The 27,996-nt window shown below is 26.5% G+C and overlaps 2 protein-coding genes across 3 annotated transcripts; one reads left to right on the top strand and one right to left on the bottom strand.

The window, feature by feature from the left end:
- Nucleotides 1-32: 32 nt before the first annotated feature.
- LOC135927900 (mitochondrial ribonuclease P catalytic subunit-like) lies at nt 33-17,611 on the bottom strand. The gene is made up of 8 exons (XM_065464144.1): nt 17,377-17,611; nt 8,188-8,892; nt 8,021-8,068; nt 7,661-7,793; nt 7,210-7,323; nt 6,485-6,630; nt 5,344-5,533; nt 33-306 (listed from the first exon to the last, which is right to left on the bottom strand). Exons 1-8 carry the CDS (start codon nt 17,556-17,558, stop codon nt 160-162), a joined length of 1,665 nt encoding a protein of 554 aa, XP_065320216.1. The 5' UTR covers nt 17,559-17,611; the 3' UTR covers nt 33-159.
- LOC135927901 (uncharacterized) lies at nt 8,507-26,057 on the top strand. Of its 2 annotated transcripts, none has more exons than XM_065464146.1 (10): nt 8,507-8,684; nt 23,947-24,021; nt 24,069-24,131; nt 24,180-24,239; nt 24,314-24,388; nt 24,436-24,495; nt 24,535-24,565; nt 24,623-24,697; nt 24,748-24,789; nt 25,024-26,057. In XM_065464146.1, the coding sequence occupies exons 2-8, from the start codon at nt 23,982-23,984 to the stop codon at nt 24,633-24,635; spliced, it is 342 nt and encodes a 113-aa protein (XP_065320218.1). In that variant the 5' UTR covers nt 8,507-8,684; nt 23,947-23,981; the 3' UTR covers nt 24,636-24,697; nt 24,748-24,789; nt 25,024-26,057. The 2 variants fall into 2 exon arrangements, with proteins under 2 accessions (XP_065320218.1, XP_065320217.1); XM_065464145.1 differs by having other exon boundaries at nt 8,507-8,811.
- Nucleotides 26,058-27,996: the final 1,939 nt, after the last annotated feature.

Genomic DNA, 27,996 nt, shown 5'->3' with positions numbered 1-27,996 from the left:
TAAAATTAACCATAACTTTTTTGTAACGAGTATCTTATTACTAAAAATTTATTTGTATAAAAATAATCTTCTATAACATTATTCGAACAATAATTAATCACATGATAGAAGAAAAATAAATATAATTTTCATAAGCATAAACAATTAGGATCATATGACTCAAATTATAGTTTTTATCCTGTTGCTTAAACATAGCCAAGTGTTCATGTGTTCGTAGACTTTAAGGGGGATTCCGGATTGGTATGGTATGTGCCAAGAATTTTGCTTGGGATCATATTGTGATTTTATGGAATATTTCAAGGTGGGCTTTAATTGTTTAAAAAGAAATTGAATATTTTAATTCAATTTGTAAAAAAAAATTCTCAAATTAATAATTGTATTTATTCGAACTCAAAAATTTTCTATCTCCAAAAAGTGTCAAATTTTTATTTGTTCTAAGAAAAAAGCTTATAGCGCTTCCAAAATTGGGTTAGTGCTACTTTGCGTTTGCTCGCATCCCATATGATTTGTGTCCAATATGTACGAATTGTTTGGAACAAATCTATATTGTTATTATACGTTAAGTCGGAGACCCTCTCATTGAAATCTAGCAAATATTCATAGTTGCGTCTAATATATTATAGCCGATTTCGATTTGATTTCCAAATAAGTTATCAATTGGTTCGAGGCTAATTAATAACAAGCGATTATATGCAAAAATAAAATAGAATATTCTAATTCAGGATTATAATCTAATATATATAAATTCCGTAATCAAGAAATGAACGTTTTCGTATAATCTTAATGCTATTTTTATTTTTTCTATCAACTTTCCTATCATCTTAATGTTAATAAATAGAAGGAGACTCTATACCTCTAACGTTAAATTTTTTTTTACATCAACGAGATTCGATCTCCATACTTAACGTTACATAGGCAAACGTTCTTTCCAACTCAGCCCCTTTCTATCTTAAATTTTGTAATAAAATTCTTATATATGAAACTATATTTTGATAAAGTAATTTAATTATATCAATATTTATTTTATTTATTGGAAGCTCCAGGCTTGGGGAAAAAATTTCATTGGCCAGGTTCGAGAAAAATTTTTAAAAATTATAATGGGTCGGGCTGGGTTTGGGATTTTCAAATTATTATTAGCTTGGTAGATTGGGAATTTTTTTATTATTAACTAGGATAAGACATTGGCCTAAAATAATTTTTTTTTTGCAAGCCTGGACTCGGCCTGATCAAAAAACCAAGGCCTTGGACCTTACTTGGGAATTTTTTCAGTATTAGGTAATTCCATACTAAACCTATAACTTTTCGGCACGACCTTTTTAATTTCGATAAAATTTTGTAAGCTGAGAGAATATCATTTGAAAGCATCGAATCCAAAATTTTAGCCTCCAGTACTCATAGTTCCTGAGATATCAATGGTCAAATGTGCCAAAAATGACCTTTTTTCGAAAATACGATTTTTTGAAATTGAGATAAGTTAAAAAACAATGATTTTAAAAATATAAGTTATATGTCATTTTGTAACTCTATTAAACGCCTTTTATTAAATATTAAGGATTTTTTTGAAATAATATTGTTGCGGTTTTTATTTACGTTATAAATTTTAAACATAAAAATTCCAGGTGTTTCGCTTTCCAAATTTTTTTGAATTTAATATTTTATTATTCTCTAACCTTATATCTATTCATAAAAAAAAATTTAAACTTGGGACAGCCATGGATTTTATAGTTATTACGATTTAAAAAATCAAAAAATTAATATTTTTTTCAAAAATAGATGGCGCTTCTTTATAAAATAACACGTTTTGTTATAATTATTATTTTTTTAAACTTTTTTTCATTTTTAAACATAAATAATAAGATTTTCCAGCATTAATGTCATGAAATGAGATTATTTAGCTGCGGTTATAATCATTTTTTTTATAAAAATTTTAATTTTCGAAAAATTATTTTATAAATTTTGAAGATATAGATAAATTAAAATTCATGAATGATATTACCTATTTTCGGTTTTTCATTAAATTTGGTTTTTTTGACGCCATGATAATTTCGTTTTGCGATAGCCCAGTAGCCGTTGATGGGCTAACTATTGTTAAAATTTTATTTTTTGGTATGAAAAGGATATCTTGTGCAGCTGGATAAACAAAAGAATTTGATGCTCATTTAGGGTGAAGAAAATTAATTTTTACTTCATCTCTAGTGACATTCACTTCTTAAATCCTAACCACCAATCGTTTTCATATGCACATGTTACATATCCTCTAATCTCATCGATTAACAGATCCTCAATCAAAGGATCCTCACGTGGATATACTATATTCTCCACAATAAATGTCTGCGAATTAGAATATAGTTTAGTGTTGAGTTTAGTTAAGCCAATCGGAAACACTGCATGAATATTTTGTGTCCCGGGTGTTAAGATAGATTTACAAATCTCTCATTTAGCCTTATCTCTTCCTCATACTCTGGTATAGTGGTATAAGAAATTTTTTTACCTTTTATATGCTCTTCCGCATATTTATAAAATTGTAAAGGTGTAATTATTTGATCGTATAAGGTCTTTGTAAGCTTGCCTTGGCAACTAACCGTTTTACTGTGCCGCCTATGCCGTCTCAGGCAATTTTACCATGTGCCGTAGGAAAAAAATGCCATTCTGCTTGAACACCAAAATCGATTTCATGGTAGCAAACATTGATGAAGTTTTTCCTATTTTTATATTGCGCTGCTGAACCATCAGAAAAGTAGTAAATTTTTTCTGGTGTGTCGAATTTGTTTTTTAAAAAATGAATCAAATGCAATTGGAATAAATGGAAATGAAACAGAATTATGAATTAAGGATTCCGATATTACCACAAAACTTAGATTGTTTATTTGATCTCCTATTTTATAATAAAGTGAGAATGGATGCAACGTAACTTGCGAAGTTGTCCAATGATAACCCTGAACTTCGTCTTAGACAATAAAGGAATAATTTTCTGAAAAGTCACAAATAATTAGATAATGATTATTTTCTAAACTATTTTTAATGTGAAATAAACTTTGTTGTTCACAAATAAATGAAAGGCGTATGAGAATATTCATTTTATAGCAAAAATAATTAATAAATTCGTCCGAAGATTGAGAAATAGTCTCCAGAGTTGTTCTATCTACCGAAACCCACTGTTTAAACGTAATAAGAGCTATATCATTTTTTATAAATAATTTTTGATGCGTTTTTTTAAGAGTGCCGAGCCAGGACATTCGTTGCAGTCACCAAAATAACAGGTGGGTAACGGGGGATTGCAAATCATTCTGCCTATAACATCTCTATAAGTTGTTAATCTCACCATTTTTAGTCAATGTTGCAAATTCACAGCCTAAAATCATAAGTATAATATTCTGGTGTATGCTACAAACACATACCCTATGTGTTCCGCTAGCCCTTGCTAATACACAATTTTTTAGTCTTAAGCTAGCAAATTTCGAAAATCCAATTTATAAGTTTGAATTACTCGCCTTAAAATGATTATATAATTCTTTCAAATTATTAAGAACTTACCTTTTTTGAGCGTTCACTTGTTCCCCGGTCAGCAATTGATATTTTATATTAGATAAATTAGGATATTGTAATTTCATGTTATTGAGTATATCATTATTATCTTTCGTATCCCAATCTGGATTGTTAATTATTATATCTGTAATAGCTTTTGATATTTTTGCTACCCTTTTTTTGGATAATTTTTTTCGGTTAGTTTTTTTTCTTAATAAGAGATATTCCAATATCATTTAAAGTTATATTGATTTTATCTATTAATGTTGATGGTGTGCTGTTATTTACATATTCACTATCAGAATTTATATTTTCAATATTTTTTTGTCATAACCGTTTACGACATTTATCACAAATATAGTGTTCCGCCTCAATGTTTGGATATTGTATCATCCACGTCATGACTTTACGCAGGTTCTTTTTATAATTAAGGTGTTTAGATTCTTTAAAAGGATTTACGCATTTATATTTATACATTATAAATAATTTTAAGAAGAAAGATAATTAATATCAAAATATTTGTAAAATAAAAATTAATTAATTTTAGGGCAGGTGCATGAGAACTTGCTTTTATCTTTCAACAAATTATTATATTTTTTTGTAGGAAATATCGGAATTTTAACTATCTTTTTAAGAAATTTAATCATTTATTATAAAAACTAATTTTTACAAGTTATCAATATAGCAATAATAATAAGTAAACCTATCAAACGATCTATATAATATTTTTTCCTGATATTAATGCTGGAAAATCTTATTATTCATGTTTAAAAATGAAAAAATGGTTAAAAATAATAATTATAACAAAACACGTTATTTTATAAAGGAGCGCCATCTATTTTTGAAAAAAATATTTATTTTTTGATTTTTTAAATCGTAATAACTAAAAAACCCATGGCTGTCCCAAGTTTAAATTTTTTTTATGAATAGATATAAGGTTAGAGAATAAAAAAATATTAAATTCAAAAAATTTTGGAAAGCGAAACACCTGGAGTTTTTGTGTTAAAAATTTATAACGTAAAAACAAAACCGCAACAATATTATTTCAAAAAAATCCTTAATATTTAATAAAAGGCGTTTAATAGAGTTACAAAATGACATATAACTTATATTTTTAAAATCATTGTTTTTTAACTTATCTCAATTTCAAAAAATCGTATTTTCGAAAAAAGGCCATTTTTGGCACTTCTGACCATTGATATCTCTGGAACTATGAGTACTAGGAAGCTAAAATTTTGAATTCGATGCTTTCAAATGATATTCTCTCAGCATACAAAATTTTATCGAAATTAAAAAGGTCGGGCAGAAAATTTATCGAAATGGTATGGAATTACCCTATTAAATATTAGGCATAGGTGATCAGTAATATTTTAACAAATAATAGGGTATCAAGTAAAAGCTTTAAATATATTTTGACTCAAAACATAGCTTAGTTTTAATGGATTGGACCTGGCCTGAAGGGGGGAGGGGGTTATAAAGAATAAAAATTGGATATTATTTTCAAATAACAGGTAACTATCATAAGAGTAAGGAGAAAATTCTCATTCCCTGTCATTTTTGAAGGGCTCAGCAATGTTGACTAATGGGAGCTCTGGTACTCTTAGTTATATATTTTTCATTTTGCCCATCAAGAAAGACGGGTCATCATACTTAATATAGAATATCTTATGAGGTGTGATTAACATATTTACCTCAGAATATATTAATAAAGTATATTTAGTACCATATGCCCAAACTAATTACCCCTCAACCCCGTTATTCTTAACGGGTTATTAGCTAGTATCTTATATAATAGTATAGGTATATTCATTATATTACCAGTGTATTAACTTGCCCATTGGGTTTAACCTTCAACAAGTACAATTGGTGCATTTTTCTCCACATGTCAAATGTTTTAGAATGATTTCCCAGTAAATATTTGTGATCCCTAAACATATCTTTCGTCAAAATTTTAGTCCCCATTCCGGCGTGCATGGCGGCATATATCAAGAATGGATCGTCTTTAGAACTTTCGAAAATAAGATATATTATTCATCGAATAGGATATGGATTTATTTAACAAAAAATTTGCAATTTTTATTCATTTTTCTCATATTATTACACGGGTTGGGTCGTATTTTAATATCTTCTAAATAACCGAGCTGGACATAGCAGTATATTTTAAAACCGAATGTTTTAAATCGCTATTATTAGCTATAAAAATGTAATATATTTTAAAAATATCCTAACCAAGCCAATTTCTTTTAAAAAAATTCGCGCTAGGCCGGGCCTGAAAATATAAAACCCGGGCCGGGCCGATAATTTTTTTTAAAAAAAATCCAGGACGGGCCGTGCAAATGGCACCTCTGCAGGTCTCTGATTATTATTATGGGGTTCATGGAGTTAGAACTCTATAATAATCAAATAAAAGTCTTATAGGAATTGAATTTTAATAAATTTCGAAGTTAATAGCTACCATCAGCTTATATGAAACATAAAATAATAAATCTCGAGCAATAACGTGTAGTGTTAAAAATCCCCCATGTTTTTAAAATTTATATAGAATCAAATTGAGTATATATTTCAGCAAGGATTTAAAACAAAATTTAACATTTCAGCCGAAAGTTTGTGCAAAATTTCTTTAGTTTTTTAAAATTCATTATTATTTGAGTTAATGATCTTTTTGAAAAAAAACCTAATTGCTTTATTATGAATTTTATTTTAGAATAGGCGGGCCTTAGGATGTTTTGAGAATCTGTTAGAAAAATTTTAGCTTTAAGTTTGCAAAACTTATTAAATGCGCAATTGGTTATCAATCAAATATCTATATTATCTCTTGTTTTTTTTTCTTTATCTCTCGAGGGGTTAAACTTTAATTATTTTGTCAATGTGTTTCTTTTTGTATCATCATTGATTTTATATTAACTTTTTATATCTAATTTTTTTTAAAAAAAAAGATTTACTAATAATGGTTTTTTACATGTTATCGGTGAGAAATGTAGGATGTTTTTTGAAAAGAGAGTGAAAAGTATCATTTCTAGTATCCCAATTTAGCATATGCTTCCTTCCGAATATAGCCACTTTTAAACCCTTGAGGATCGTAAAATAGTCAATCACGTTTTTCAACTATTATTAAAAAAATTTTAAAACAAAAAAATTCAAATTATATTTTAAAATATAAACATTCTTGCTTTTTGGGAACTTGTAGTCCCAATCCCGTTTTTATATAATGAGTGTTTTTATATTTTATTTTAAATGAGTGAGTATGAATGGAAAAAGAAATAGCACAAAATGATTTTAATTTGGTAAAATCAAAGTTTTTTTTTCCAAATAAATTAAGAAATATAGAGGCTGGTTATTATAGGTTTAAATATTGCAACAAAAAAATGATAATTTTTTTAAAAAGTATTAATTTATGACAAAAAAAAAATATATAATGACAAAAATAAAATTGATATTATTTTCGACAATTTGCAATTAAAGCCTAATGCATTAGTGGAGACGATTTGACGCGATATTATAAATTCTTATAATAAGATTAATTTTTATAAATAAATATTGATCTCATTTTTTTAAAAAAAAGAATTTATAAACTCGATCAGCTATTAAATCGAATCGCGCCCAATATGAATTCAAACTTTTAATAAAAAAAACGTTTGCATTTTGAACACGCCCTATGGGGCGAAGGTAATGAAAATATTTTACAATTCTTATTCTCGAAGCTTTGCTGTCATATCCTTGACTCATGCATAAGTTGAGGGCGTCTATAATTACATCGTAATTATGATTTTTGATGAATTCTAAGAAGCGATCTAGTTCCTATTAAATAAAGATAAAATTAATTTTAAACAGCTATAGACAGCTGTCTAGTGATTTTAAGACTGAAATAAGAATAAGTACATATTTAACCGTATTTTGAACATATCTGTTAAAATCTTTTTTTAAAGTCCCAGCTGATTTTCTGAAAAGAATGATATATTAAAGAATTAAGAAAAACAATTAAGACAGACTAGGTCGCAGTCTTAGACATTTTTTTCTAAATAAATAAAAAACAAATTCCCTAAACTTATTATAACTTCATTCCTAAATACCTTTAATCTTTTATTTTTATCCTTATTTAAAAGTAAAGACAACAAAAATGTTATTTAAACATAACTTTAGGGTTAGTTTTCTGAAAAATATCTTGACCATTTATGACTACTTTGTAGAATTTCTTCCGCATGCCAACAAAATCTTCGTGAGATATGTTCAACGGCTTTAAAAAGCTTTTACAATTCATACATTGACCACTAGTAAAATAAATTTAAAAATATACAATTACTTTTTTTAAAAAAATATCTTTATAAGGTTCAAAACGTTAATCAGACACTTCAATTATTAAAAAATAAAGTAAAGATTTCCGATTTTAAAAAAAACTCATGATAGATAACGGTTAGGGTAGGAATTCAAATTGAAAAATAAAATTGCCCTTAAAAATGAAAGGCGAAAAATGTTTTGAAATTATTTTTGAACTAACTTATTAGTAATTGAGGTAAAGGTTCCACGCCATTCTCCTGATTCCAAACTTGAAGTCAATATATTTTTTTGTAAAGAAAAAAATAATTTTGAATATAATATTGTAAATTTAATAAAAATGAAAATTTTAATAAACTGGAAAATACAAAATAATAATTAATAATATACTTTTCAAGATACTCTTTCAGTAAGATGGTGTACTCCAAAGATGGATAAATGCTAGTGTAGGTTGGTTGATCAAAAGCAAGAAACTCCAAAGCTTCCATACCTCTCGATTTCATATAATCTCTATCGATATCTGAATCGAATTTGATATTTAAAGAATCACTTTTCTGGTAAAATTTTATGGGGCCGAGAAGCGCTATGGTTAAAGGTTCTTGTATAACCTGGAAACCTAAATCACTTTTCGATGTATTTTCTGCAGGATTTATAAGCTTTCCAAGATCCAAGCTCATATCTTCCTTTAATATATCTTTTATAAAGGAACCAACGATGACTCCAGTAGTTTCACAATTTTCTTCGTGACCTTTGAGAAATTTCCAACCCATCTCGCCTATCTTGGGACATAAATCTCGATTGGAAAAACAGAAGGAAGATATCAAAGAAATATTCAAGTCTGGGGAACCTCCAGTCATTTGTTGCATAATGGCGTATTTTAAACACCGGTAAAAAGTGTTTTTGAATTCCCTCAAATCATCAAATCCACATCTGCTCAACGATAAAAGAGCCCGATGACATGTGACGGAATCAAAAACTGGACCAAACTTTTGTAGATTTGGTTCAAGCGTTTTGGTAATGAAATCGGTTATGATACGTTTTTTGAGGGCTATGATTGTAGAGGGATGTATATTTTGTGATTTAGGATAATTATTTCTTTGTTATAAAAAAATAAATATAACCAGGGTTGGGTAAAAAGTTAAAAAATTTGAGGTATGTTATATAACGCTCCTGTAATTTTATCATTTTGAAAAAGTAACCAAGAGCTCTGTAATAGCTAAATTTGTATAAGTTTCGTTATGTTTGTTCCTTACTTTATAGATTTAAAACTTTTATCGAAATTCTCTTAATGGTAAAATTATGGTTCAAAAAATATTTTTAAAACAAAAAGCGGGCGGGTGAATTTGAAATATCTGCGAAATGAGGAACGGACTTATATTTATTATTAAAAAATATTTCTTCATTCCATAATATTATTGCTATTTTATAAAAAAATACTTTAAAATATAAACAGCCTATAAAATAATTTGTAAATATTAGACTGGTGGGTGGGTCAAAACAAAATTTTTAGATAATTGGGAGGGCAGGTGGGTAAATTAAAAAAATATATTTGTGAGCAAGCGTATTAGAACTTAAACTAATGGGCGGGTGTTTGGATTTAAAACTTTCATATTTTAGACCTCTAATTTATAGTAACTAGTCTATGAATTTCAGACTTATATGTAGACCTGTGCGCCGGCCGGCCGCCGACCTTTTTTGGTTACGCCAAAAACACCGCCGTTTAAAAAAATCACGCCGGCGCAAAAATTTCTTTCTACCTTTCTATTCTAATAATTGATCAACATCACTCTTGTAATTTTTTAATGTCAATCAGAATTTTGATGAATTTTTATTTTTTAACTATTTTAAAATCTTAATTATATTGACCTCATTATAGAATTCAATCAATCAAAAATCTAAAATTCCAAAAGTTACCATAATTTTACATATTTTTAAAATGGATGCATCTACTTTAATAATTCTATAAATAATTTTAGTATCCTAACTCTGGATAATAAAAAATCCATAGTCTGGAAATTTTTTGCAAAAGAATTATAGAAATTATTACTGCTCTAAGATATAAAACTGCAGAGGTTGAATTTGAATTAGAGGAATATCAATGAAAATGCCTAAGTACAATAGATTTAACATCAGACATGTTAGATCTTGACAGCATTGATCCATACTAGGATACCCGTTTTCAAATTGGCAATTCCAATGATAATAATAACAATAATTCTACGCATATGAAAACATTAAATTAAATATCCCAACACGTTGGCATAGTATATTAATTATGCTAGAAAGCATATTTGGATTAAATAAGAAATTAATTAATGATGTTTTGAAAAGAATTGGGAAGCACTCTCTCAAATTATCAAATTAAGAATCTGATCTAGTAGAAGAACTATTAGCATTTCTTTCAAAATTTAAAGAAACTATCGAATTTCTTTCAGTACAAAAAGGGCTTACTTTAAACTTGGCGTTACCTTTTAGAAGTGAAATTGAAACACATTCAATAGTAAATGATAGTGATATTTGATCACTTAAAGAAAATATGCTAAAAAACTTGCGTTACGATTTCCGGTTTGTAATCTGCAAGTAATATTATATAAGTATATTCTTTTATTTTTTATTTAAAATTATCTAGGTATTGACTTCTCTTTTAGATCCAAGATTTTAAAAATTGACAATTGTGTCAAAGTATTTAATAGAGCAAAATTGCTCAGCTTCAGAATTTATAATAAAACATCTTAAACTTATAGAAAATGATGATAATCAAGGTAGTAAATATAGCTAATGAGGATGAATTATTAAATTCAAGTTATTTGACAAAATGGGCAAATAAACATTCAACAAATATAAATTATGATTCCAAGTTAGGTGACTTAGAACAAGAATGCCACAGTTTTCTTGGAAAACGACATTCACAAGATATGGACGTTCTAAATTCTTGGAGAGAAAAGAAGAGTGAACTTCCCAATCTTTCCAGGCTCGCCAAAATAATTCTTTGCATTCCGGCGACTAGCACACCTAGTGAAAGAGTTTTCTCTACCGCTGGATTGACGTTAAATTCAAGGAGATCATCATTATATTCCAAAAATTTAAATAAAATAACTTTTATACATAATAAATAAAATTACGAAATCGATTTTGGATATAAGTTTTCTATTAAATGAATATTAAAAAATATGCCGAGATATCTGTAGAATAGTGTATATTTATTTGTTTTTTTTAAAAAAATTAATAAGCAATTTAAAAAATTTATCTTATAAAAATTTATATATGCGCCGATTTTATTGACGGTGTTAAAAATCGGCGCGCCGCCGGCCGTTGATTAGATTTTTTAAAAATTGCGCCGGCCGTCGATATTTCGTAGGCGCACAGGTCTACCTATATGTATTATTTAAATGAAAAATTTATATAAAAATGAATATACTATAAACTAAGAGTAGTTCAAAAATTCAGATGGAAATTGTCTGAAATATACAGGATATGTGCTCTACTTATTTAAAATACAGTTTAAAATCGTATTCTCCACATTTATAAACTGCCTTCAGTAAATGAGTTAATATTGAGAAATTCTGAATAAAGGTTTGCAAACGAGCTGATTAAAAAATTTAAACACTGGACAGGCGGGCTGGTTAAAAATATTTTAAAGCAATAGGCGGGTGGGTGAATTTGAAATATTTTTCGAGAGAAATATGCAAAACGGGCGTATATTTAATAATTTATTTCATAATATGCAAATTTTCTAAATTATAAAAATAAAGATCCATACCAACCAATAAAAAATTTTTAAACATTGGGCGGGAAGAGTTTTAAAAATAAGAAGTAGAAGGGCAGGCGTGTTAATTTAAAAAAAAGTTATGCTCGGTAGAGAGAGGGTAAAATTTTTAAAACAATGGGCGCTAACCTCTCTAATCCGATCCATTTAACTAGTTACTTCCCCAACCCCTGAAAGCCAAGCTAAAATGATACAATAATACTATTCAAAGTTAAGTAAAAGTAATTAATAATTAAATAGTGATCCAGGGACCCAAACTGTAAAGAATTCAGTCCGATTAATGTTCAGAAAAAATAACGCTTAGGGTTCGATTCATAAAAATTATACTAATGATTCCATGCAACTGAACTTTTAAAATTCGGTAACCTATTGAAATTTAGCATAGAGAAGCCTATTTTTTAATTGGCATGAAGCCGATTATATAAAACAAATAAAGTTTATTTAATTCTTATAACTAAACAAATAGAATTTAATCTATTAACTATAATTTACCCTAAAAAAATATTATTGACTATTAATATTAAAAAAAAATCAAGATTTTCTTCTGTCAGATTATATCTATAAGGAGAGATAATAAATTTCATTGTTGAAAACATTTCTATAAGCTAACTAGAGTAGTTTGGATCGTCAAATAGCAATAAAAAATATATAAAAGATACTAATACTCATTAATTAATATTGATTTATAATAATCGTCAAGATATCAAAGGGTTCAACCCGGTTTTACAGAACATTTTTAGAGGTTCTGTTAAAATTTGGGTTACAAAATATTTAAGGGTTCGAGTTGAGTTCAAATAGTTTATTATTCCGGCTTGGTTTGGAACCCTTGAATAATCTAATTTGGCAAAGTTAAACTTTGATAAATTAGATTTATTATGCAACTTAAAATAAGGAACCAGTACAAACCTACAAATATTAATGATTATTAGTTGAGATGTATCTATTTTTGTCGGATCGAATCGGGCCAATATTTCACACATTTTAAAATATCGGTTATCGGCCAATATTTTAAAATTTTCCGATCCGATAAAAAAATGGCGTTTTTAACAAAAATAAAATGTTATAAAAAAAGTTATATCTAAAATCATTTATTTTTATAAATAAAATCGAAATCCATTTTTATGTTTATTATTTTAATTATAATAATTAATTAATAAACATTCTGCCATATTGTTATTTTTTTGGGCATTTATTTATAAAAGTGTGCGATAATCTCTTCAGAATCTGTTTTTAATGAAGCTGGTGATATTGACAGTTACTATCGCCGCAGGCTGACCTCTGATAAATTGGAAATTTTGGTATTTCTAAAAAGATATCTTCGATATATTGATGTTAAATAAGAAATCTTCGATTTCTTAATGTTAAATATTATTTCAAATATATTTGTTTATTACTTATTATGTATATAGATCAGAGACCTGCAGGCCCGGCCCTCCGTATTTAAAATTTTTTAAATATACCCGGGCCGGGCCGGGCCTAAAAATTTTTTTTTAAACATATCCGGGCCGGGCCTAAAAAATTTTTTTTAGATATATCCGGGCCGGGCCTAAGATTGTTAAACCGGGCCGGGCCTTATATTATAAAAATTTTTACATTATGAGTTAATGGTTATAAGATTATATTATATTATAGTTATGATTAATATAATATTGGGTGATGGTTAACACTACCTAACTACCCACAGATCGATCTAATTATTAATTTCCTGCAAATTTATTCAAAGTATTAATATATTTTTTTATAATTCATATCTAAATTTTTACAACATATTTTACCAAAACAATCAAATAAAGGAATATCTTAAATAAGCCCCAATATTCAAGTATTATTAATATATTTTTTTATAATTCATATCTAAATTTTTAGAACTTAATATAAAGCATTTTTTAATTGAAAAATTTGTTTTACACAAGTATCATTTTATTTCTCTTTTTCTCTGTCCCAAATTCAAGCAATTACGTATGTAGTCAGGGACAGATCGCAAAATGACGGAAAACTATATAAAAGATTATATTAAATTACAAGAGGCTCAGGAAGTAAATGAAATACCATCGACCAGTCAAATTACGACTGTTGTTAAACAAACTGAATCGTTTTATGACAAATGGGGCGATGGTAATTCTGGTAATATGTCAATACCCGATGATGAATATTATAATTACATAAATAATAGATAAAACATTTAAGGTGGATAATTTGTTAGAGTGGTGGGCGGCTCATCAAAGCGAATTTCCAATTTTAGCAAAATTGGCAATTAGTGCTTTAAGTGCAAGCTGTGAGCGAAATTTTTCCAATACTGGGAGAATTCTTGAAGAAAGAAGAAGTTATTTTCAACCTGAAAAGGTAGATATGCTTCTCTTTCTTCATGATAATTTGTGAATTTTTAATATCTTTCTTGAGTATAGGGTTTCGTCAATCATGCTGGTTTTTTACTTTGCAAACTGTCAAATATTTATTGCATTTATTATATTTACTTTGAGTCTTGAAAGTTTTTAATCCAACATTTTTCATTATTTTTTTTTACAATATTATATAATACAATTATCTTCTTTTGTTAAAAATTTATATTATAAAATAAATTATATTAATATTGTGCAATTAGATTATATTTTCAAAATACTATTTATTATACATGCATTTTTTTAAATAGCGATTTATTTTTATTTTATAAATTAAATAGTAAATTAAATACAATATATTATATTCTCAAAATATTTTCCATTTTTATAAATTAAATATTAGTTTTATTTTTTTTAAATGTAATATAAAATATAGTATATGACAAATATTATTACCATTTTTATGAATATTAGTTTTATTTTTATAAATGCAATATAAAATATAATATATGCTCAAAATATCCATTTTTATAAATAACAGTTTTATAATTTTTATAAATTCAATATAATATTCTCAAAATATTAGCTTTTTACATGTATTTTTTAAATAATAAGCGATAATACTCGCTGAAAAATATGGTAAAATACCTCATAGGTGAATTTTTGTATATACCAGGTCGAATATAATTTTAAAAAATTCCGAGCCGGGCCTGAATTTTTTTTTTTAAAAAATATCCGGGCCGGGCCTTAAATTTTTAAATCCGGGCCGGGCCGTAAAAAATTTTTTTTAAAAATATCCGGGCCGGGACTAAAAAATTTAAAACCGGGCCGGGCCGTGCAAATGGTACCTCTGCAGGTCTCTGATATAGATTAATGTTATTACTTATTATATAAAAGTAATTTAACAAAAATATTTTATATACTTTTAGAATTGCAATTGATTTGAATATAAACTATACCTGATCATTTTAATATATTTTAATGATTTAAGCTATGGTATAATTTGATTATAGATGTTATACTAATAAAAAGTATATTAAAAATTAAATCCATTGATATCTTTACAGAATACAAAATTAGATGATATCGGATCGGTAATCGGCCGATATCAATTTAATATCGGATCGGATCGGCCTCCAAAAAGTGGTATCGGTACACCACTAGTTATTTAAAACCAGCATTAACAGAACGTAAACCCAGACCATAAATAAATTTGCCATTCAAATAAATGACAAACAGAATTGTCCCCCAAACAAAGGTCCACCAAACAAAAATAGGGGAAAAATACCCTAAATTTTAAAAATTAGTTTAAATGCTTTGAAAGAGGTCATTTTAAAATTTTCAACTTTTTAAGCATTTAAATTTTTTTGAAAAATGGGGTAATTTTGATCAGTTTCCTTTAATATAATGTCATTTTATCTAGGGTACTTTTTGTCCAGGACATTTCTGACCATGTTGTACTTAAACTGAACCTTTAAAAAGTCTGTAAATTAATTTCAACTTTTTAATACTGTTAGTCATTTTTAGATATGTGCTTTGTTATTTGATGATGCTATCAATAAAATTCATTTTTTCATTTTTTCATGTAGAAATAATTATATAAAAGAGAATCTTGAAAACATTTGGTTTTATATTTTTTAATTTAAATTTCTTTTGTTATAAGGTATAAATTAGATATATTTATACATCATCATTCATAATAATAATAAAATAAATTTTAGTTGATTTATGTTTTATGGGCTTTTGTAAAACATTTCTAAAATGTGATTCCATATAAATTCAAAAAATCTCAAATCAAAATAAAATAACCAAATCTTGCTTAGTGGAAAAGAAAACATTTTTTATGTATTTCAAAATGCATCAAAATAAATTATAAAAATTAAATTGATTTTAAAGCAGTCATTTAATGAATTGCATTTATATATAAATAACAATAAATAAATTAAATCAAATTAAATTCATAATGCAATTGATAATTTTTTATTCCATATTTTTCACTTGAAGATATTTTTCAAATAAATTTGGACTTTTCTCTAAAAATTTATAGAAATCTTGATAAAGCAATTTAAAATGGTATTATGTGAATAAAATTGGCTTAAAAAAAAATTCTTTCAACATTAGAAATAAGAACTGGTAAAAGAAAAATGAAGCTGGCGATAATTAGCAGTTCACTATGTTCAAGTATTGAAATATAGAAATATTTGACCCATTTTCGGTGAGGAGGAAGTTTTATATATTCAATGCATCTCATTTTATTTATAATAAATAGTTCAAGGTTGCAAAATTGGTCAAACAACTGTAACTCATTTAAGGAAACATATTTTATTTCCCTCTATTGAAAACATTTTAATTCTTCTAGAAGTTCTGGTCTAAGATGAACATATTAAATGCAATATCTATATACATACATCTCTTTCATTGCATCTACTTGGATTTTTTGTCCATTTTATTATATGTTTCAAATATTGCTTTTACATTTAATAAAAAAATATTTCATTCTTTCTAATATTTATGATTTTAAATTGTTTGACATTTCAATAACTCAATTATTTTATTTTTCAACTGATTTAATTTTTTCATCAAATATACACTTCTAAAAAATCATTGGACATATCATATTTTTGAGTGATAAGTTGTTTATAACCAATCAACAATTCAGCGAAATATATGATGAGAATACATTTTAAAAAATGAATGAAAAATAATAACATAAGCAAAATATAAATAAGTAAGATTTATTTTAAAAAGAGAGGACAAAACTAAAGTAAAATTAAAATGATTATAGACATTAAAGATCTGCAAATCATGTTCCACGTACCTTGCCCAAGCCTAGCCCAGGGGTTTTTAACTGGATCTATTTGAAAAATTTTGGGTTGAACTAGGTTGGGCTTAAATATTTTAATATAATTTCATTACATTTTGTCAAATAAATTGATATATTTTAAAATTCTTGCAAGACAAGTCACTAATTTTTATTTGTTGAATATCATTTTAGAACCTAAAAAATATTACATTTCTATATTTAAATAAATTTGGGCTGGGCAGACAAATAATTTTTATTTTGAGTAGGGCTTTTTGGGACAAATAAAAAAAAATTGTGCCAGGCCAGGCATGAACAAATAGGCACAATGCAGATAACTATCAAATATATTTTTATACATTTCAAAAGAGGATATCTGGTAACTCTAAATCAAACCAGTTTTTAAGGGGTAAAATTTAAACAATATTATCATTTTTAACAAGGTCAAATCTGAACTTATTTTTATTTGAACCTAAGCCAATATTCATTATGGTTGAGATCCCTGACTTCAGGTGCAACATACATAGTAGTTTAGTGTGTACTTTAAATGTTAAATTAAAATATTTAAAAAAGATAAAATTTACTTTTGCACTGTAAATAAAATAACTATATTCATTAACTAAACATTACATAATTCAAAGCCTTACATAAAAATATTTAAGTTTAATTTAAACCTGCAGTTAAAAGGATAAACCAGGAATAAGCAGGCGGATTTGATTGAATTTTCTGAATTGAATGGAGAACCATTATTTGTTTTATACTGAAAATTATGAAGCCATCTTTCTGTGACACCAGCCCATGACAAAAAATATGATAATAATGGTAAATTAAATTCTAATTTGGCTTGAATTTCCATATAAAATGAAATACCAGCCTCTATGGGTGCTTTTTTGCTGTTTAAAACTTGTAAAATTTGTGGATAAATTTTTTCAATATAATTATAAGATGAACATCTAGACAAATCATATATAAGACTTTCCCAGTTATATATTGAATGAATTAGATACTTATAATCTGTTAAACTTAAGGTTTGGTTTTTGTAAAGAGATTCATAAAGTTTAAAATCAGTATCAATAATAAATTGTATGGTTTTGGAATGTATTAAAACAGGATTTAAAAAATGAGATTGGGTATTTAGAAAATTTGGATCATTAGAAAACTGAGATATGCATTTAAATAAGTGTTTGCTAGAATATTGTGTTTTAAGATCTTTTAAAATGGGTCCAATGGTTTTATTTAATGAGCATTTCATTAAATTTTGAAAAAAATAATTCTGGTAAACCGTGCAATAAAAGGTAAGCTAATTTTATAAACTTTTTTTTCCCCGGTCATGGGTTACTTTATTTGAATATTTACTGATATGATATGTTGTCAAAATGTAGTAGCAAATAATTAATTTTTTAAAAAGGTAAAATAAATAAAGGTGAAAAATGTAGAAATAGAATTTACGGGAAAGGATATGGGATAAAAAAAAGGAAGTTTGGAATATGGAAGGTTATTAAATGGAAGAGACAGTGCCCCCTACACTTTTTGAGCGAATGAAGCAGAATACCCCCATGAAAAGTACCCCCTTGAAAAGTATCCACCCCCCTTCGAAAAATGGATAATTATGACACCCATAAATTTCAAAAATAATTTTTATTGCATCAATTTTTAATATATAATATAAATAAAATGCAAAAAATATAACTTTATAAATATTATTTTTAAATTAATAATTTAGATAAATTATGGTAAGAGAAAGCGAAAGAATTTATAATTTCATCAGTATTTAATTGTTTAAATAAAATATTTTCCATTGATAATATGGTTAAATTATTGAGAAAAGAATCTTTCATGGTACTGCGCAGTCTTGTTTTATTTAATTTAATTTTACTCATAACTCTTTCGGCAGTACATGAGGTTGTGGGAATGGTTAATAAATATTTATATAAAATTCTTAAATTAGGGAAAGCAGAAAAATTTAAAAGTAAACGATAAGGTAAAATAAATGAATAGTTTTTCCAATCTGAATCGTAAGTCCCTGAATTATCATCATCAGAAGAAGAAGCTAAATAATGTATTGGTAAAAATATTTTAATTAAATAAATTTACAATTCTCAGAATCTGACAAATCTTTAGATTCTTAAACCTCTAGGTCATGAGTAATAATTACATTCCCCATTTTGGCCATCTTATAAATATTTCTAAACTTCAACATTTCTTCGAAAATTTGTCTTGAATTTAAATTGTAAAATTCACAGATATCCTCGATATCTTCTTTAATAATTGATTTTTCTGCCATTCCCTTTGGCGTAAAAAATGATGTTTGATGTAAAAATTTCATTGAATCATCATTAAATCTTTCGTTAAACTGCATAATAATTAAATCGAGTGCAGCATAAAACACACCTATTTTAAAGCTAAAAAAAATTTCTATATTTAATGATGAAAGTATATATACCTCTCCTTTTTGGATTGTAATGTTTGAAGTCTAGAACTTTCAAAATCAAAAGGTAGATTTCTCTCCTTCATAAAATCTTGCGCCTTTGAAAAAACATCCAAAAATTCAGTGTTATTATCTATTAGATTAAAAAATAATTAAGACAATAATTTATATTATACTTCTCAAATTAATCAAGCAATCTTTTGCCAATTGAATTTGATTTATTGCATACCCTATATCCTTCGAAATGGTTTGCAATTTTGTACAAGCCAAACTTGTTATCAACAATATTTTACAAATTTTTCTATTCTAAAGACTATAGCACTAGCCATAGTGGAAGTGGCAGGATCTTCAGAATCCTTTAAATTTGTTAAAGCTGCCCTCAAGGCATCATAAAGTTGAAAAAAATTTACAATAGCTTTATATGACGATAGCCAGCTTCTAAATAAAAAAAAACATTTAAAATTTAAATAAATAAGGAACTATTACCGAGTGGTATTCTTGACGCGTAGAAATCGTTGCGATTTTTTCAGATCATTACACTGAAATTTTTAGAGTACCTCATATCTTTTTACACCATTAAAATAGACATAAATCTCATCTAGTATTCCTAGAACATTACGAAGTTCTTTAATTGATTGGCATAATTGAACAACGATTAAATTTAATCGATGACAATAACACCAAATAAAAGCTGCCTTTGGCGCCTCTGCTCTAATCAAGGCTTGCACACCATTGATTCTTTCACTCATGTTTGAGGCGCCATCATAACTTTGCCCAACTAGATATTCAAGGGGTAAATTCATCGACCAAGTTTGGATATTATATTATGCTTTATATCGAGACCTGTGGTATTTCCAGTACTATATATGTCAATCAGTCTTTCAACAGGCTTCGGCGTCTCACTATTTTCAACATATCTTACTATCAAAGCTATTGCTTCTGATTTCGAAACATAGTATGTGCCATCGACTATGATTGAAAAGCACCTGTTAAATTTAATCTCATTTTGAATTTTTTTTATAACAATATTTTTCATGGTTTCAATGAGAATGTTTATGTTATTATATGATAATAGGTTTGAATATAATTTCGTTTTTAATCCCTTATTTTTTTTATCCTTTTTTCTTTCTTCATTTTTCTGTATATACATTTTTAGCATAGGTTCAGAATCTGCAATAAGCTTAATAAGGGCCATCATATTGCCTTCTTGTTGCCTGTTCCCCCAGAAGGCTTGGTTACGAGATATTAAATAATCTAAACATCTTATTATAATTCTTATAATAGAACGGTTATTATCTACACATTCTTTCTGAGGTGTTATAAATTTTAATATCGAATTTTTAGTATGAGAAAGCCTTCCATAATCGGCCATCATATGTGCCTGTGAAGATTCATGCAGAATAATATCACGATTAATATTTTGCCATTTATCTAGACATTCACATGTCCATTTTGAATTTGCGTGTGGACCACCAAATAAGAGACATGTTAAGCAAAAAACTTTATACATTTTAATACTATAAGTAATCCAATTTCTAGGAATTTTGCTATTGTCAATATTGGTTAATATTTTTAGGCATATTTTAAAATTGGAAAAATAATTTATTACAAGAAATTTCGGATAACAAATTTACTAAACATCGACCAAAATTTCCGTCAATATATTAAATTAAATATTAAGTGGGGGGGGGGGGGGTCTTATTGTTACATTTATAAACCAGAAATCATATGATCATGATGGATGTAAAAAAAAGTACCCCCACTCAAATTTACTGAAGCAGTTGCTTCAGACCCCCCCCCCGTTGTAGGGGCCCCTGGGAAGAGATGAAGCTTAGATAGTTAGAGCGGATGATTGCGGTAGCAGTTCTTTGGCGTAAGAATAGGGATTCCTTAGCGGGTTTTTCGCGGATCCGTTTGCCTAATTCTTTGAAAAAACGTTGAGCTTTGCTATCGAAGGTGGTGAGAATCGAGCAGGCGATGGATATGAATAGGAAAGAAGGGTCTAAGGAACTGTACTTTATGGTTTTCCGAGATTCTGCGAGGGCGAAGGCATCGACGTTATGGTTTGATGGTGCATTTGGGTCAATATTTATATTTTTTTTGAAAAACCCATTTGAATTCATTAATATTGAAGGCAGTAGAGTCACTTCTTGGATGGGGTGTACAAGGGCTCAAACTTGCTAAAAAGGAATATCCCTCTAAAAATTTAGAGCCATTTTTTCTACCTAAAAAAAAGGAAGGACATTAAATGTTAAGATTATTTTGATGATAGCTATAAAAATATAATTTAAAAAAAAGAATTTTTTTAATATAAAAGTATTATAACTATTATGAGTGATATTGATATTTCATTTTTAACATAGAATTTGATTGCAATTGTTAACAATGTGTAAATATAATTTATAGCATTAATCTAATAATTAAAATAGCACTTGTTTGATAAAAATTTATTTAGTCTTATTCATTTTTTTAAAATAATATCTGTTATAGTAAGCAGGGGTCAAAATATTACAAATTTTTTTTATTATATAAATATATTTTAAAATGTTTAACTACAATATGGCTAAACAATTATAATAAATTTATCCTTTATATATACAAAAAACCTATTAAACAATTAAATGAAACTAGTAAGTAAAGTTAATATAAATGGTGTTAATTTAATGAATGTAAGATACAAAAATTTGCGTTAAATAATAACCATTATAATAAAATAATCCATGTTCGACATTCCACCCTCTACAGGAACCCCGCCTAGGTTCTCTTTAGACGTAAATCTTTCGTGTTCAAGGAGTTTCCTATCTATTTTGATAATAAAATCTGTCAGTTTCGTCTTGGTAAATGATAATTATTTTGGTTGTAAAATCTTATCTTGCCTTGCTCCCTCCAAATCTTTTAAAAAAAACCGTTTAGTATGTGATTCGACTTTGTCATCCTTCTGTTAATTATTATCATAATTTGTTATTGAATAATTTTAGAATATATGTATTATTGAATAAGAATCGCCGAATAATCGAAATAGAATTAATTTAATGAATATCGAATTTGAAAGAATATTTGAAGTAGAATAAATTAATCAAATATTGAATAATCGAAATAATATGAATTGATTGGTCTCATTTTATTTTAATTTTATTATATTATAAATATTGCGTTTTAAATAATAGCGTTTTATATAATAATTTTTATCAATATTAAATTTCAATTTTATCTTTTTTTAAAAAAAAAATATCTTCAATTGTAGCGTTTTATATAAAAATTTTTTATTAATATTAAATTTCAATTATTTTTATTTTTTTAAATTTTACTCCCTTGTTTTTCAATATAAACAAGTTTTTAATATCATAAATTATCTTTAATTTGTTCTTTCTAAATAGAATTTTATTTCGCTTTCCATATCTAATATATGATTTCCATCAGTGGCATCACTAGGGGGGGCGCAGGGGCTTAAGCCCCCTGAAAAATTTGAATAGCCCCCTGAAGCAAAAAAAATTAAAAGAACTTTTTTTGATTGTCCCCTGTTTATTATAATTCTATTAAGTAATATATAGATTTAATTTTATTATTTAAAAATTAATAAGACTATCTAAATTTTATTAGATTAGATTAATACATATAAATTATATTTTCACTATGTCAGCTTGCAATCAAATTCTTTGTTAAAAATAAAATATCAATACCATGCATAATGTTTTAATATCAATTTAGCATTAACAGTTGAAGTTTAATTGATTTTTATTAATTAAACTATTATATAACCCTAATTAAATAAATATAAAGATTTATTAATTGAAAATTAACAAATTTAATATTGTAAGCCGAGTTTAAAATCACTATTTAAATAAAATGACTTTGCGATTTAAAAATTTAAGCATTAAAGACTTTATGAAAAAAATTAAAGATAAAAGTAGCAATAATCTTGAGGACCAAAGAAGAGGATTCAATAATAAAGCTGGTGATAAACAAAGTATATTTTATACAGTTTTTAAAATTCAAACTTTGATTTAGTTGAAAGGCGATTAATTGTAGTTTTAAAAGATATAAATATTGAAAACAAAAATGTTAAAAGAAAGAAAATAGGTAAATAAATTTATATATAAGTCTGTGTCCAAAATGTTTTGAAAAATCCTTAAAATTTTCACAAATTAATAACAAAACACTTTGGACATTTAAGTTTTAAAAAATAAAAATTTATTAGTTAATTATCTATTTAAATGGAAGGTTTCTTTTTCACTTGATCATAATTGAAGTTATATGTTTTTCCTATTTCCTCCCAAATTTGCCTAATTTCTATAGAATTTCTATTTAAGTCATTTTTCACCAGAGTATTAAACAATATTGATTTCTTTAGTTTTCAAGTTAAGCAAAAATTGCTTTACAATATATTTTCACCTTTCAGGAGCAGGACACTAGAAATGGGAAATTTTTTTAAAATTTTTATATTATAATCACATAAGGTGATGTAAAAATATTAGCTAAATAAAACATAGTAAATATTTTCTATATAAATAGTCAATATCTTAAAAAATCATACACTATTATTCTTTTTACATTAATAAAGATAATATTGGCTAAATTGTTTACTCAATCATTCTTTCATTCTTTCATAATTTGATAATTATATATTTATTTGTTTATCCTAACTTAATAATAAACTATATTTTAATAAAAATGCTTAATAAATTTAGAATAGTTTGCTTATTTATATATATATTTGAAAAATGTACACTATAATATGGAATATTACTTTTTATATATTATATTTACAAAAATAAATATACTGAAAAGAAATAATTTTAAAATTAATCTTATTTAGATTCATTGAATAATGAAGAAAGTATTGTGAATGACATGATTGTAAATAATGTAAGTACAGAAGGAAAGAAAATAGGTAAAAAATTAATTTATATATAAGATATTTTATTTATAAAATAATAGAAGCACTATGTGTGGCTCAATCTGAAGATATATGTGAGATCCAATGTACAGATATCTCTGAATGTATTAATTTTTTAAATATAATTAAATTAAATATAAAATTTTATATAGACATAGAATCTGAAGAGGATACTACAACAAGCCAGATTCTTGGTAGCAGTAAATATAAAGGTATATTGGATAAAGAAGTTTTATTGCAACAAATTACATTTGATGAAATACATTTTAAAATTAATCTTATTTAGATTTATTAAATAATGAAGAAAGTATTGTGAATGACATGATTGTAAATAATGTAGGTACAGAAGGAAAGAAAATGGGTAAATTAATTTATATATAAGATATTTTATTTATAAAATAATTGAAGCAATATATGTGGCTCAATCTGAAGATATATGTGAGATCCAATGTATAGATATCTCTGAAGGTATTAATTTTTTAAATATAATTAAATATAAAATTTTAGGCATGGATTCTGAAGAGGATTGGATAAAGAAGTTTTATTACAACAAATTACATTTGATGAAATACATTTTAAAATTAACCTTATTTAGATTTATTAAATAATGAAGAAAGTATTGTGAATGACATGATTATAAATAATGTAGATACAGAAGGAAAGAAAATAAGTAAATTAATTTGTTTATAAGATATTTTATATTTATTTATAAAATAATAGAAGCTATACGTTTGGCCCAATCTAAAAATAACAACTATTCAAGTATTTTTTTCATTTTAACAATATTTTTCTTCAAATATATAATATTTGTCATAATTTTCATAAAAGCAATAATATTTTAATTTTTATATTAATATTTGTCACTTTTTTAGAAGAGCTTATACAAGTATTATTTTTATTTTAACAATGTTTTTCTTCAAATATATAATATTTGTCATAATTTAATAAAACCAATAACATTTTAATTCATTTATTAATTTTTATCACTTTTTTCAGAAGAATTACATCTGGGTACTAAAACAACTGGTCCTATGCAACCTATATTAGGTGCCTATCCATATATTGGAATGGGTAAAGATAAACGATGCTTTCAAACTCAGTGGTACAAATCCTTTCCCTGGATTGAATATAGCATAACCAGAAACTCTATTTTTTGTTTTCCTTGTCGTAATTTTCCCACTCAACCTCAAAAAGGATACTTTTTTAATCAAGGTTATCAAAAATTTCGTAAGGTAAAAGAATACTTAACAACTCACGGAGCAACAAATGGTCATGCAACGAATGTAATTCTCTGGAACCATTTTAAACAATCTTTGATAGAAGGCACCATTAAAGAAAAATTTATAGCTGTAACTAAATCAACAATACTTGAAAGAAGAGAATATTTGAAACGATTATTCAAAATTATAATACTATGTGGTAAGGGAACTTCCCCTTAGAGGTCATTATGAAAGTAAGACAAGCAATAATCAAGGAAATTATTGTGAAATATTAAACTGTTTGAAAGAGTATGATCCATTTTTAATAGCATATAAACCACCAGGCAATGCTCATTATTGCTCACCTCAATCACAAAATCAAATGCTATCTGCAGCTGGAAACTTAATCGTAAAGTACATAGCATCAGAAATAAGGGAGGCAGGCTATTTTGTTGTCATGGCTGATGACACTCGTGATGTTAGCTCATATGAGCAATTTAGTATATGTGTTAGATATGTTGATAAAACAAAAACACCAAAGGAATCTTTTATATCTTTTCAAAAAGTTGAAGACTTAGATGCAGAGTCATTAACGAAGACATTAATAACAACCTTAAACAACAATTCCATAAATGCAATTTGCGTTGCTCAAGCATATGATGGTGCAAGTGTTATGAAAGGGCATCTTTCAGGAGTCCAGGAAAGATATCGCCAAAATCACAAAATGGCTATATATGTGCACTGCTATGCGCATAAACTCAACCTTGTACTGATCTCTGCCTGCAAATCAGTACCTCAATCTAGAAAGTTTTTTAATGTATTAGAAGGTATTCATGCTTTTTTCTCAATATCTGTCATCCATCACAATAAATTTCTTGATTTGTAATTAAGATTAGGGTTAAAATCCAAAAATATTGATGCCTTGAGTTCTACACGTTGGGGATCCCATATTAGAACTATAGAGGCAGTAAAAATGACTTTCCCTGCAATTATTTCTTATCTAGAAAATATAAACCATGGTGATGTGGTGAAAGCAAAGGGAATTTTATATATTCTTTTACAATATGATACAATTATGTGTATGTTTATATTCCAAAAATTATTATATATGTGTTCCAATATTTCTATCTTGTAGCAAAAATCAGATTCGGACATATCAACAGCATTGGCTCTTATTGAGTCTCTTATCAGTTCTTTGTCAAATTTAAGAAATAATTCGTATTTTTCTTCATTATTTACCGAAGTAAATAAATTTTGCAATTTATGTAATATAAAAATAACAAATAAAAGAGCAAATATACCTTCTACCATTTTGAATAATTATATTCAAATAGATGATATTGTTTCTTCTAATCATTCTGATCAAACAGAAACTTTTTATAAGTGTCATGTCTTTTATCCAATTTTGGATATTATGATAAATGAATTAAAAAAGAGATTTTGCCAAGAAAACACAGATATTTTAATAGCTATAAATGCTTTACATCCCTCCTCCCCCCTTTTTTTAAATAATGATACATCATTAAACCATTTATCTTACATTATAATCTTCCTGATCCAATGGAAGAATACATAATATTAAAGGCTTATATTTTAACCTATAATAAAAAACACGAATCTACGTGTAAATCAATAATAGATTTGATAAAAATCTTACCCATAGATATATTCCCTCGTATATTTAATTGCCTTAAAATTGCGTTAACTATACCTTTTAATTCCTGCTCATGTGAAAGATCGTTTTCAGCATTAAAACGGGTGAAAACATATCTTCGATCGACAATGGGTCAGGAACAATTAAATTCGTTGGCTCTATTGAGCATAGAAAAAAATATTATTAATACCATTCCTATAGATCACATTATAGATGAATATGCAATAATGACTAGCCGGCGTAGAGAACTTATTTTATAAATAATTTAACCTTATAATTTTTGAAACGCAATTTTAGGCGTTAGTATCTGCGAGTAAATATATCGTTTAATATTTATTTTATAAATTTTTTCATATTCAAAATTAGCTAAAAGACATGGTGCTTATAAAAAAAATTCTTTTTGAGATAGGAAAAAATCAGAAAAAAACAGTAAATGCTTTCTTTTGATATGACCAAAGTTTCTGAAAAATTTAATTAAAAATATTTGAATACATTGACAATACAATAATATATAAGATCTTAATTGCTTTCATCATATCACTATGGTACTTATTTTCTAGCTCCCAAATTATTTATTTCTAATTTGGCACACTTAAATTGTAAATAACTCAAGGCTTCAATATATTTGCATAATTTCTTCCAAACATAATTTCTTCTAAGATTTTAGGTGTTTTTGCTTTATCAATATATCTAACCTAACATACTAGATTTTGATATGAGTTAACATCGTGTATGTCATGGCTATGACTGCAAATTAATCAGCATCTATTATTTGTGTGGCTATGTAATTTAAGATTATTACTACAGCTGCTGAGAGCATATGATTGCATAATTAAGATGAGCAACAATGATCAACTGTCCAGTAGTTTATATAGGATTAAAAATGGAAGATAATCTTTTAGAAATTTAATATCTCACAATAATTTTCTCGATTACTTATCTAGCTTCCATCATGTCATCTAAGAGGAAGCTCTAACCACCATATAGTTTTATGATTTGGATTGGTCGTTTATATTCTCTTCTTCAAGAATTGTTGATTTGGTTAGGCCTATAAATTTTTCCTTATCTATAAAACTTTGTCTAAAATGGTAAGAGGGAGATATACTAGTTTCATGA

Source organism: Gordionus sp. m RMFG-2023, chromosome 4, assembly GCF_954871325.1.
Source record: "Gordionus sp. m RMFG-2023 chromosome 4, tfGorSpeb1-WG-v2, whole genome shotgun sequence".
NCBI classification, from domain to species: domain Eukaryota; kingdom Metazoa; phylum Nematomorpha; class Gordioida; order Chordodea; family Parachordodidae; genus Gordionus; species Gordionus sp. m RMFG-2023.
This window is presented reverse-complemented; position numbering and strand designations above follow the sequence as displayed.